This window comes from Hypomesus nipponensis, chromosome 17 (genome assembly GCF_054491055.1).
Source record: "Hypomesus nipponensis isolate SF chromosome 17, ASM5449105v1, whole genome shotgun sequence".
NCBI classification, from domain to species: Eukaryota; Metazoa; Chordata; class Actinopteri; order Osmeriformes; family Osmeridae; genus Hypomesus; species Hypomesus nipponensis.
In genome coordinates, this window is record NC_140377.1 from 23,435,001 (window position 1) to 23,448,108 (window position 13,108).

Sequence of the window (13,108 nt, forward strand, 5' to 3'; positions counted from 1 at the left end):
CCCTCCCTCCTCCTCCCTCCATCTCTCTCCCCTCCTGTGGGTCCTCAGATCCTGGGGTCGGATGAGAAGGATCTGAACCGCTGGTGCTCCCTGAAGAAGACTTGCATGTTCAGGTACAGCTAGCCTGCTTTCTGGTTCTGGACCTGGTCCAGGGTCTGGGTTCTGAGTTTTTTATCATTATATTTATTAAAAGAAATGCTAAATCAGCTGTTTGTGTAAAAGTCTTCCTGACATCCTCTCTCTGTCCCTCCATCTCTCTATCCCTTACATCTCTCTCTGTCCCTCCATCTCTCTCTCCCTTTCATCTCTCTGTCCCTCCATCTCTCTCTCATTCTCTCAGATCTGATAAGGAGGAGAAATGTGATTTGAAGAACTACCAGATCAAGGCCCAGAATGTGAAGAGGAAGAGAGAGGTGTTGAGCTCCTTCTACTCTAAGTGAGTACAGCCCCCTACAGCGCAGGACCATCCTGGCTCGCACACGCATGTGTGTGTAACTCTCTGTGCAGGGAGGAGGCGTGTGTGTGTGTGTGTGTGTGTAACTCTCTTTGTGTGCAGGGAGGATGGAGTGGAGGAGGGGAAGAGGACAGGGAAGAAGAGGATAGACGGGCTGAAGAAGCCGGAGGAGGAAGAGCCTGGACAGGACCCCGAAGAGGTGCCCAAGGAGGGGCCTGAGGAGGAGCCTGCAGCCCAGACACAGGCTGGACAGGAAGAGGAGGAGGAGTTCCTGGTCCCCAAGAAGAGGAGGAGAGAGGAGGAGAGAACTCCTCCTGTAGAAGAGGAGAAGGCAGACGGATCCCAGAGCCAGGCTAGGAGGGTTAGGGTTACCACTGGGGGGCCCAGGAAGACGCCCTTCAGGCACCCTGGAGGACGCCTCATCCAGAGGCCCTTCAGGGTGAAGATGGGGGGCCGTGAGTTCAGCGGCCAAAGGCTGAAGGCCTACGGGCTGAACCCCAAGAGACTGCACTTTAGACAGCTGGGGCGGCAGAGAAACAAGGCCCAGAGGAAGAGTCAGGAGTGAGGGCGAGTCAGGAGTGAGGGCGAGTCAGGAGGGAGGGCGAGTCAGGGGGGAGGGCGAGTCAGGGGGGAGGGCGAGTCAGGGGGGAGGGCGAGTCAGGAGGGAGGGCGAGTTAGGGAAAACTCATCACCAACTCTGCCTGCGTATTATTATAATCATAATATTGATACTGTTGTGTTTCTAAAGATTCTTCTTGGAGAATGTTCCAGAACACACCTCTCCATAGCAGCTCTGAGGACCCGGGCCTGAACAAAGTTTTGTTTTCCAATAAATTGTTTTAAATCTATATTTTATTTAGATTCTCTGAATGAGAGTAGCTTTCAACGTGTTATTTTGTTTGAAGTGGGATGCTGTAAATATATTTTGTGTACGAAAATTGTGTTATGTGTTCTTAACAAAATATTTCACTTAAGTAACAATGATGGAGTCCGTTAGATAGCCGTAACTTACCACTGATCGCACCAGACCGTGCCTGGAGGAGGGGAACCCCTTGTCATGGGTTTTGTCAAGAGTTTATCCGAGTTTTTCTTGATGCTTTTAGGTTTGTTTATGGGCAGTTCCGGTCATCTATGAACCCACTGTAAAGTTGATAAGTTACAAATACGATTTAATTTGTTGATTTGGCGCCTCGTGTGGACACAATTAGCGGTGGACACAGTAAAATGCAATCATTTATGGTAGGCTTTTTTAGAAGACGCAATAATCTATAAAAAACGTATGAATAGATTAATCACATTCTCTATGGTCTTGAATTAATCTATAAACCTGGTCTATAAACCTGTGAAATCATATTTAATCGTAATAATTTGGGTGATTATTTTCCCCGTCAGGCACATCCTCGGAACCACTTGAGAATGCGCGCGCTAGTAGGACCACTTTAAACTAGGAAGCGAGGTGAACGAACAGCTAGCGTCTAAGGTTTGTTTATAAATCAAATTTTACAATCTTGATAGAAAATATCTAGTATTTGGAGTGTAACGCTGTTGCGTTTATGGTGGTTTACAGGGTACATAGCTAGCAGGTTATGCTAAACGGTAAGATTAACAGGTGACATAGCAAGGAGATAATGCTAATTGGTAAGGTTAGCTGGCTAGTTCTGTGTAGTTGCACCGATTTTATTGCTCCAGTAGTTAATCTAACTGGAAGACAATTTAGTTAGCGTACGGTACTAATAGGAACAAGTTTAACCTTCTGGCATCACAAGGATTTAATCTTTGGGTAGGCAACAGTAAAAATGTATAAGAAGCAAAAGGTTACGTTTGACATTTAGCGTTTTTAGGGATGCTTTTAGAAATTTCGTCGAGTTACTGGTCTGTTTAATGTTGTAGACTAGGATTATCAAACAGCAGTTGGACTGTCTGTGTTGTTGGCTAACATTCCAACTCAAAGGGCCTAATTAGTATACACAAATTGCTTATAGAGGTAACATTTATTTATTACCGAAAATAAAGAAACACTACTTATTTACTCATAATATCTGTAATGACCAAGCACACCCACAAATTCAAAAATGGCAACGTGAAAGTAGTGCATGTTTTCATGATCAATGACAAAATTACAGAAAACGATTAACGTTAAACTACCTACGACAGGATATGCTCAGAATTATGATTAAATGGGCAGATGCTTTATCTGGGTGGGCAACGCACATCCGTATACACGCCACTGATAGAAGGGTCAGATTGGCCGTCGGGGGATATCCCGAACGGCCGGTCAAAAGGCCGCGGCATAATGGAAAAAAATATACATATATATATACTACACGGTGGTGTGCCGGTCTGCATTTCAAAGTCCCGGGCCGTTCTTCACTCCCAGTCTGACATTATTCAGAACTTCAAACAATTTAAAACTGTCCATCACTGTAAAGACTTAAAACATACATCCAACGTATCCATTATTTAAAGCTTTACCCGTTATTTCCTTTGCCGCTGTCCTGTGCAGCAGTTGGGTGGCCATGTCTCAGAACAGCTTGGAGGACTTCGGCGAGGTGCTGGTGGGGCTCGTGAGGAGCAGCAGGGCGGAGAGGGAGCTGCGGCTGGCGGGGGAGCGCCTGAAGACGTTCTACGACCGACACTTGGAAACCAAGAACACTGCTGCACAGATTCTGAAGAGTGAGAGGGGGGAAGGGGAGGGAGGGAGGGAGAGTGTTGTTGTTTTCGTTGTCGTTCTTACTAGACCGTGTGTGGGGGGGTCTTTTGGTGTGTGTGTGACCTCTCGTGTGTGTGTGTGACCTGTTGTGTGTGTGTGTGTGTGTGTGACCTGTCGTGTTTGTCTCCAGACATCATGCAGAGTGAGGACAAGGCAAGCCAGAAGTTGCTGGACCAGGAAGAGCAGAAGAGCCAATTAGATACGGAGCTGGAAAGTCTGGAGGCGGAGCTTCAGCGTGCCACAGCCAAGAGTCACAACATGGACTCTGAGCTGCAGTATCCTGTCATGTGGTTGGTCAGCAGGCTGGTCAATCATGGTATCACACATGGTTAGGATTGACATAAGTAGTGCTTGTGTAACAGAGTTAAAATAACTCCTCAGTATGACACTGCAATGAGAGGACTGTGTGGTGCGTGTCTGTCTGATCTGGGTTAGGGTGTGGTGCCTGTCTGTCTGATCTGGGTTAGGGTGTGGTGCCTGTCTGTCTGATCTGGGTTAGGGTGTGGTGCCTGTCTGTCTGATCTGGGTTAGGGTGTGGTGCCTGTCTGTCTGATCTGGGTTAGGGTGTGGTGCCTGTCTGTCTGATCTGGGTTAGGGTGTGGTGCCTGTCTGTCTGATCTGGGTTAGGGTGTGGTGCCTGTCTGTCTGATCTGGGTTAGGGTGTGGTGCCTGTCTGTCTGATCTGGGTTAGGGGTAGGGCTGAAAAGCGATGAGAAACAGATGAAAGATACGAGGGAGAGAGAGGTGGTTTGTGTCTAAACTCACCACCTCTCCTGGCTGCAGTGTAGGCCCTGGCTGCAGTGCTGCAGTGTAGGCCCTGGCTGCAGTGCTGCAGTGCAGGCCCTGGCTGCAGTGTAGGCCCTGGTTGCAGTGCTGCAGTGTAGGCCCTGGTTGCAGTGCTGCAGTGCAGGCCCTGGCTGCAGTGTAGGCGCTGGCTTCAGTGCTGCAGTGTAATCCCTGGCTGCAGTGTTTCTCCTTCACCACTTCCCTCAGGTTCCTGCAGAGGGAGCTAGATAGCCTGCAGCACTCTGAACAGGAACTCCAGGTCCTGCAGCAGGAAGTGGACGAAGACACCACGGAAGTCATCCCCTCCACCATGTGAGTCCGTCCTCTTCCTGACACACTGACACAGTGGTTATCAAAGTGGTTATCACAGGCCTCGGTGGTTATCACAGTGGTTATCACAGGACTTGGTGGTTATCGCAGTGGTTATCACAGGGCGCAGTACTGTGGTTATTATCCTGTCTTTGCTCTCCTCAGATACAGGGTGAGGGTCATTTAATACAGGGGTCAGTAGTTAATGTGTGTGTGTGTGTGTGTGTGTCAGATACATGGCCCAGCTGTACTACAAGGTGACCAGGATCAAGTGGGAATACGACACGGAGCCTCACATACTCAGAGGAGGTACCTGCTCTCAGTTGTCTGTCAACACTGTGTGTGTTCCTGAACACTGTGTTTCTGAACACTGTGCAGTCTGAACACTGTGTGTGTTTCTGAACACTGTGTTTCTGAACACTGTGCAGTCTGAACACTGTGTGTGTTTCTGAACACTGTGCATGTTTGAACACTGTGTGTGTTTCTGAACTGTGTGTGTGTGTCTAAACACTGTTTTCTGAAGTGTGTGTGTTTCTGAACAGTGTGTGGGTGTGTTTCTGAACAGTGCACTACTGTGTGGGTGTGTTTCTGAACAGTGTGTGGGTGTTTCTGAACAGTGCACTACTGTGTGGGTGTGTTTCTGAACAGTGTGTGGGTGTGTTTCTGAACAGTGCACTACTGTGTGGGTGTGTTTCTGAACAGTGTGTGGGCGTGTTTCTGAACAGTGTGTGGGTGTGTTTCTGAACAGTGTGTGGAAGTGTTTTTGAACAGTGCACTACTGTGTGGGTGTGTTTCTGAACAGTGTGGGTGTGTTTCTGAACAGTGTGTGGGTGTGTTTCTGAACAGTGCACTACTGTGTGGGTGTGTTTCTGAACAGTGTGTGGGTGTGTTTCTGAACAGTGTGTGGGTGTGTTTCTGAACAGTGCACTACGGGGCAGACCTGGCCTCACCCATCCACATGGACACATCGGTGCGTTCTGCCTGTGCTGTCAGCGACGACCTCTGGGACTTCGTCAACACTGAGTGGTAGAGAAGAGAGATGAGGAGTGGTAGAGAGGAGGAGTGGTAGAGTGGAGACTAGTAGAACTATCCTGGCTGGAGGATAGATGGAATTAACTATCTTTTCTGTATTTATGTTGATGTTTGAATCTTGAATAAACTGCTTTTCTAACTAATCCCTGGATATAGCTTGTGTTGCAGCCCTGGAACCTCACAGAGGCTGCTCCTAAACAACACTTCTTTTGGTTACAGCTCTTTGTCCGTTGTTTTAAGTAATGATATATTTATATAACTTATAAATCACAAATATTTCACTGGCTTTTTTGTGAGGGCACAACGTGTGCATTCAGCTAATATAGCATTACACCATGAGTACAAAATGCTACATGGGCTAGCTCACAGGTAGAGCATTTGTCCTAAAATGTTGAGGTTGCAGGTTCCTTTCTCCTCGCTGTACGCTACTTTGGATGAAAGTGTTGCACATACACATGTCATACCCTGTAGGACACACCCATGGTGAGCATCATAGCTGCTTCCTTTGCACCAGGCCAGGTAAACCCAAACCGTTCCTGGACTCTGAACACCAAACTAACCTTTGAACTTTGTACTTCTGATCCTTCATCTTCTGTTGTGCTTTCTATCTGCGCTATTTGTACCGTCGCCTTGGATAAAAGATTATGATAAATGAATAAACAAAATGAATACATTATTTCTGTGTTATTTGGCCATCCCCCAGGGGGCGCCGTTGTTGTGCATGACAGGTGGTGTCATGGCTGAGAAGGTGTTCTCTGCACTGTGTTCATGGACTTGTCAGCTCTCTCTGCCAGCTGACAAGATGACGTGGTGTTCCCCAAGGTTCAATACTGGGGCCTCTTCTGTTCAACATCTACATGCTTCCACTGGCTCAGATTAGGAAAAACAACAAAGTGTGTTATCCTAATTATGCAGAAAATTATTACTCACATATCTACATAACTTTATCACCTGGGGACTGTCATCGCATACAAGGGCTAGGTAAATGCATTGAAGAAATCAACAACTGGATGTTCCTGAATTTTCTTCAATTTAATACAAATAAAACAGATGTAATTGTGTTTGGCCCCAAGGAAGAACGATTGAAAGTCAGTGCTCAGCTTCAATGGCTGTTAAAGCACAAACCAAGCCAGAAAACTAGGTGTAGTTATGGATTCAGACCTCAACCTGAACAGCCATATCAAGACAATTACAAAATCAGCCTACTATCACCTGAAGAATATATCAAGGGTTAGAGGACTTATGTCTCAACTGGATTTGGAGAAACTTGTCCATGCATTTATCTTCAGTAGATTGACTACTGTAATGGTGTGCTCACAGTTCTCTGTAAAAAGTCAATCAGAAAGCTCCTGCTGATTCAGAACGCTGCAGCTCGAGTCCTCACTAAGACCAAGAAAGTGGATCACATCACTCCAGTTCTGAGGTCTTTGCATTGTTTTCCTGTCCAACAAAGAATTGACATCCTGCTGCTGGTTTATAAAGCACTGAATGGTTTAGGGCCTAAAACATTTGTGATCTGCTGCTACTTTACAAACCATCCCGACCCCTCAGGTCATCTGAGACTGGTCTATTTTGTGTTCCAAGAGTCAGAACTAAACATGGAGAAGCAGTAATCAGTTTTCCTGCTCCACATATCTGGAACAAGGTCCCTGAAAGCTGCAGGTCTGCTGAGATCCTCAGCTTCTTCAAATCCAGATTGAAGACTTTACTGTTTGCTGTTGCCTTGCTCAAGGTAGGAGTGCCTGACATGCGTGTGTCCTCGCAGTCTGACACGCTCCTGCTACCTGACACACTCCTGCTGTCTGACACGCTCCTGCTGCCTGACACGTTCCTGCTGTCTGACACGCTCCTGTCCTGCTGTCTGACACGCTCCTGCTGGCTGACACTCTCCTGCTGTCTGACACGCTCCTGCTGTCTGACACGCTCCTGCTGTCTGACACGCTCCTGCTGTCTGACACGCTCCTGCTGTCTGACACGCTCCTGTCCTGCTGTCTGACACGCTCCTGTCCTGCTGTCTGACACGCTCCTGTCCTGCTGTCTGACACGCTCCTGTCCTGCTGTCTGACACGCTCCTGCTGTCTGACACGCTCCTGCTGGCTGACACGCTCCTGCTGTCTGACACGCTCCTGTCCTGCTGTCTGACACGCTCCTGCTGTCTGACACGCTCCTGTCCTGCTGTCTGACACGCTCCTGTCCTGCTGTCTGACACGCTCCTGTCCTGAAGTCTGACACGCTCCTGCTGTCTGACACGCTCCTGCTGTCTGACACGCTCCTGCTGTCTGACACGCTCCTGCTGTCTGACACGCTCCTGTCCTGCTGTCTGACACGCTCCTGTCCTGCTGTCTGACACGCTCCTGTCCTGCTGTCTGACACGCTCCTGTCCTGCTGTCTGACACGCTCCTGTCCTGCTGTCTGACACGCTCCTGTCCTGCTGTCTGACACGCTCCTGCTGTCTGACACGCTCCTGCTGGCTGACACGCTCCTGCTGTCTGACACGCTCCTGTCCTGCTGTCTGACACGCTCCTGCTGTCTGACACGCTCCTGTCCTGCTGTCTGACACGCTCCTGTCCTGCTGTCTGACACGCTCCTGTCCTGAAGTCTGACACGCTCCTGCTGTCTGACACGCTCCTGCTGTCTGACACGCTCCTGCTGTCTGACACGCTCCTGCTGTCTGACACGCTCCTGTCCTGCTGTCTGACACGCTCCTGCTGTCTGACACGCTCCTGTCCTGCTGTCTGACACGCTCCTGCTGTCTGACACGCTCCTGCTGTCTGACACGCTCCTGCTGTCTGACACGCTCCTGCTGTCTGACACGCTCCTGCTGCCTGACATGCTCTTGTCCTGCTGTCTGACACGCTCCTGCTGTCTGACATGCTCTTGTCCTGCTGTCTGATACGCTCTTGTCCTGCTGTCTGACACGCTCCTGTCCTGCTGTCTGACACGCTCCTGCTGCCTGACACGCTCCTGCTGTCTGACACGCTCCTGCTGTCTGACACGCTCCTGCTATCTGACACGCTCCTGCTGTCTGACACGCTCCTGTCCTGCCGTCTGACACACGATCAGTGACTGTGTGCTGTGACTGTGTGTGGTGACTGTGGTTTGGAGAACAAAGACGTTAGTTTCAGTTATGAGAAATGCTTTGTTTGTCGGTATGTCTGTGTGTATGTGTGTGTACTAACCATGCTGAACAACTAATAACTCCTGTCATGATAGCATGATAACTCCAGTCATGCTTTTCTCATCACAAGACGGAGAAGAACTTCTCTTTGAGTGTTATATGTCTCAAGGCCGTAATAATAATATATATGGGGGGGGGGACATCCCCTCAAATCTGGTCAAAATGTCCCCCCCAATATAAATATATATATTTTTTTAATGTGCTACGCTACAACAGGTAACCACGCACGCTGTCCGAAATAACCACAAAAAATGTAATTTGTCGCCCCCCAATGTTGACTCCATGGCTACAGCCTTGGTGTGTCCGATTGTGTCTGAAGGTGTGTTGAGTGGTTTCTCGTAACTGCCATCCCGTCCTGCTCCACAATAAGAAAGGCAATACATATATAGAAATGTGGTCACAGTTAATACTCTTTATACAAGGTGGTGACAGTGTCAACAAACTATTTTAATATTATAATAATCATTTAAATATACATGTATTTGTTGAACGTACATATATAACACAGGGGACAATCTCATAATTTAAGAATAGTTCAGATTATACAAAATGCATTTCTGATAAGAAATCTACAGTCGGTTCTATTTACAGACACCGCCTCAACATCCCAGGTCCTGTCCCCACACCCAGCCCTGAGATCTTCCAGCATACCCTCAGAGGGCAGATCTGACAGCAGGAAGGACAAGCTTGGCAGGGCAGCACTGGGTGTGGAGGCAGTGTGCTCTAACTACATATCATCATGTCTGTTAAATGTTTTCTGCAGTGGAGGGATGGATGTTGAAGACGCTACCAGGCATCAATCAGACCAGCAGTCTAATAACAGAGGCTGTCAGAACAGCTCCATATGCTTCACTGTGTGTACTGTTGGGTTGTGTTACAAACAGCATTATTATGTGGGGTAAGTGATGAGTACTGTTCATTTAGCAGATACCTTTATCCAAAACATGAGATTCCAACCTACTGAGAGAGATTTGAAACTGCTTGATCGGTAGTCTAATGCTCTAACCACTCAGCTAAACCTACCCCTAGCTAATTCTTCTTTAGTGACTTGGAAACACAGCCTTGACTAGTAGAGATCCATCAACACACAACTCTAGTGGAACTCCTGATGTGTGAGATGTACAGGCAGCTAGTCCTCTCAGGAGACAGTCATCCTCAAACAGGACATGTACAAACAGTCTAGATAAGTACATGAAAAGGTTCAATTAGCAGATGCTTTCATCCAAAGATGTAGACCACGACGACCTGCAGTCTACCACTGAGCTTTACCCGTCCAGGTGTATTCACATCCTGTACTCCACCCATCCTCTCCACACAGGAAGTTGTCATCTGCAGGTATACGTCTTGTCCTTAGAACTGATCCTGATGATCCTACCCCCCCCCCCCCCCCCGGGGTAGGATCATGTCTGGGCCATGCGGGGGTAGATGGCCTTGACCGTGGAGGGGGTGAAGTTCCCAGATGACACGGTGGTCTCCAGCCCCTCCAGCCGGTGTGGGGCGGCCTCGGTGTGGCTGGTGCTGCCGTCCAGGAAAAGAGCGCCCAGCTTGTGGGCACGGCCGCCCCCGCGCAGGCAGCTTCCGCACAGCAGCCGCAGGATGGCCCGCCGCATGTCCTGGCTGGTCAGTGTGTAGATGATGGGGTTCAGCAGGGAGTTCAACATGGCCACGCCCAGGAAGTAGTCAGCCTTGAAGAGGACCTGGCAGCGCCGCGGGGCGCAGCAGAAGTCCAGGAGGAGGAGGATGAAGAGCGGAGCCCAGCAGGCGATGAAGACCCCCACCACAATGGTGACGGTCTTCAGCAGAGCCAGATACTTCTGACTCTTCCTGGCGAGGCCCTTTCTCTGGGGGGCGGAGCCCAGATGCTGGGTGTTGGACTTGACAATGCGGTAGATCCGCACGTAGAGCACCACTATGGCCAGCAGCACAGCGGTGAACACTGTGATGCAGAACAGGATGTAGCTCTTGGCGTAGAGCGGCAGCACCGTGGAGCAGCGGTCCAGACGGCCCATGCAGTTCCACCCCAGAACCGGGAGAACCCCGAGCAGGACCGCCAGAACCCAGCTGGCTCCGATCAGGGCGAACATGCGTCCGCGCTTGGCGCCCTGGTAGGGCTTCATCCTCACCATGGTGACGTGCCGCTCGATGGCGATGGCCAGGAGGCTGATGACAGAGGCCGCCAGCGTGATGAACACGCCCCCCTCCCTCAGGAACCAGAGGGCAGGGGTCATGGTGAGCGTGTTGGCACCCGACGTCACAATGTTCACCATGTAGGTCAATCCTGCCAGCAGGTCGGACAGTGTTAGGTTCCCCAGCAGGTAGTACATGGGCAGGTGGAACTTCTTGTTCCTCCAGATGGCCAGGAGAACCGTTGCGTTCTCCAGGACGATGAGGAGGCAGACCAGCAGGAAGAAGATGGCTTCAGGTTTCAGGCCGTCACGGTACTTGTTCTCCGTCAGCTTGCCGGTGAAGTTGTAGTGTTTCATGATGACGGCGTTGCTCTGGTACTCCCTGAACATCCGCAGCAGGTACCCCGCCCCGGGCGTCATGGGAACCGTGGAGGGTTCCGCCCCCGCGTAGGCGGCGTGGGACTCATCGGTAGACATGACTGCTGAATGTGTGTGTGTGACAGACCTTTATTCAACCACTGAGATCCTTCAGATGGGGCATCCAAGCTGAGTCAGCTGGTCCATGTTTCAGTCAGGGGCACAGAACTGAGCCAGGGCAGGCGGTATTCCCTTGGATAGTTTCTCTGAAATCCCCTTAAGTGATTCAGTTTCCTCTTTGTAATCCGCTGTTTGCTGGAATCAGGAAGCATTCAATGTCAGAGTGATGCGTCATCAGATATTGTATCCTGCTGGATCTCTGCCCTCTCGTGCCAGGCGCAGTTGCGCAGTGAGGACGCTAGGGAGGCCTGGAGAGCAGGGGAAGGCAGGAGCAGAAACAGCCACATTACAACATCAACTTTATAAAACTAATTGAGTAACTTAGACTTGGCCTTTTTCAGCACCCAATTACAGTTTACTTGTTTATTTTGTTTCCGCGGTTTCAGAACGTTTGATTCATGTGATTTTTTCCACTTCAAATGCTACGTTGTTGTGTGTAGCTCAATTGGATAACCTTGAGAAAAGCCTACTTTTAGAAGTGGCAGCCCGTGCACAGTAAAACTGTCCATCTATCCCACGCCTGTCTCCTCTCGTCTCTACGCTTCCGTCTCAGAATGTTGTTGGACAATCTGTACTGTTGTTTAGAATTAACATATACACAAAACGTAAAGCACGAAGGTACTTTATAGGCTACTCAGGCTATTTAATGGAATTACCACCTGATTATAAATTATAATTATGCCCGCTTCTCATGAAAGTGCTTATTGATTTATAGCAGGTCCGTCTGGAGACGGTGTTGGCCTGTTCTTTATAGGGATCTCCTGATATTATCGCACAGGCAAATCCCCAACTAAAATAATGAGTTTATTTAGATTAAAAATTGTTGTGGCCGAAAGTCTGTCTGCAGTGTTAACATTCTGTTGGACCATAGCCGATCGAAATGAACAGTCACGGTAAATTGACGGAAGGCTACATTAACGGAAAAAACAAGTATTTCGAAAATAACAGAAGACCTCTAGTAGCCTATTTGGAAAATGTCGATAAGATTACTAATAAAAAAACTACATTTCTTGATTAAAACCTCTAATTTAAACAACAAATGCCTATAAAATAACAAGTGCTAGGAGGTACACTTGTAACCCAAGCGACGAATTGTAAACACCTACCTTTTAAAAGTAATTTATTTAAATCCAGAGAAACTTCTTTGTCCGGTGCTCCGTAGAACCCGTGGCTGGAGTCAGAATGTTAGCTGTGAAAGTGGTTGGAGCCGAACAGCAGCTCTCCCCCCACGGCCTCTCTCCCTCCCTCTCTCTCTCTCTCTCTCTCTCTCTCTCTCTCTCTCTCTCTCTGTCTCTCTCTCTCTCTCTCTTTCTCTGTCTGTCTCTTTCTCCCTGTCTCTCCCTGTTTCTCTCTCTCCTACTCTCTCTCTCTCTCTCTCTCCCTGTCTCTCTCTCTCTCCATCTCGCTCTGTCTCTCTCCGTCTCTATCTGTCTCTCTGTCTCTCTCTCCCAGTCTCTCTCTCTATGTCCCTCTCTCTCCAAAGCTTGTTATCTTCATCTCACAACCTTTCTCTCTCTTTCCCTTTCCCCTAGTTTGTACTTAGCTGTCAAACTCAGACTTATTTCTGGTTATTATTGTTTGTTGTTGATAGAAGAGATGACAGGGAGATTGGGACTGTTCCTATTGCAGGTATAACCGGTGTGAATTGGTGAAACCCGCGTCAACAAAGAGCTAGTTTTTCTTTGGCGTAGCTGGTAGTGGTTGCGCTTGGCAGTCCAGAGGTGGCAGATCGACTCCTGATGGCAGCAAACGACGGCCCTGGCGGAGCAGGACCACGTCTCTTACACCCACTCTCTCTCCCAGTCTCTCTCTCTCTGTCCCTCTCTCTCTCTCTCTCTCTCTCTCTCTCTTTCTCGCTCTGTCCCTCTGTCTTTCTCTCAGTCTCTCTCTCTCACTGTCCCTCTGTCTCTCACTCTCTCTCTCTCTCTCTCTCTGTCTCTTACACCCACGTTACACAGGCTGGTTGTCTCTGGGAC

The 13,108-nt window shown here is 49.0% G+C and overlaps 3 protein-coding genes across 5 annotated transcripts in view; 2 read left to right on the forward strand and 1 right to left on the reverse strand.

Moving 5' to 3' along the window:
- The window catches only part of kri1 (KRI1 homolog), a 9,494-nt gene extending 8,102 nt beyond the window's left edge, over positions 1–1,392 (forward strand). Inside the window, 3 exon segments of the mRNA XM_084677135.1 lie at positions 49–113; positions 341–436; positions 557–1,392. Of these exon segments, the coding sequence (XP_084533261.1) occupies positions 49–113; positions 341–436; positions 557–1,019 (624 nt within the window). The 3' untranslated portion in view covers positions 1,020–1,392.
- A 51-nt stretch (positions 1,393–1,443) lies between these two features.
- Positions 1,444–5,434, forward strand: spc24 (SPC24 component of NDC80 kinetochore complex). 3 transcript variants are annotated; one of them, XM_084677167.1, is made up of 7 exons: positions 1,444–1,557; positions 1,847–1,934; positions 2,958–3,127; positions 3,295–3,439; positions 4,158–4,262; positions 4,492–4,568; positions 5,183–5,434. In XM_084677167.1, exons 3-7 carry the CDS (start codon positions 2,971–2,973, stop codon positions 5,287–5,289), a joined length of 591 nt encoding a protein of 196 aa, XP_084533293.1. In that variant the 5' UTR covers positions 1,444–1,557; positions 1,847–1,934; positions 2,958–2,970; the 3' UTR covers positions 5,290–5,434. The 3 variants fall into 3 exon arrangements, with proteins under 3 accessions (XP_084533293.1, XP_084533294.1, XP_084533295.1); XM_084677168.1 differs by having other exon boundaries at positions 2,961–3,127; XM_084677169.1 differs by lacking the exons at positions 1,444–1,557; positions 1,847–1,934 and adding an exon at positions 2,144–2,234.
- A 3,427-nt stretch (positions 5,435–8,861) lies between these two features.
- s1pr5a (sphingosine-1-phosphate receptor 5a) lies at positions 8,862–12,371 on the reverse strand. Its single transcript, XM_084677158.1, has 2 exons — positions 12,239–12,371; positions 8,862–11,380 (listed from the first exon to the last, which is right to left on the reverse strand). The coding sequence occupies exon 2, from the start codon at positions 11,070–11,072 to the stop codon at positions 9,870–9,872; it is 1,203 nt and encodes a 400-aa protein (XP_084533284.1). The 5' UTR covers positions 11,073–11,380; positions 12,239–12,371; the 3' UTR covers positions 8,862–9,869.
- Positions 12,372–13,108: the final 737 nt, after the last annotated feature.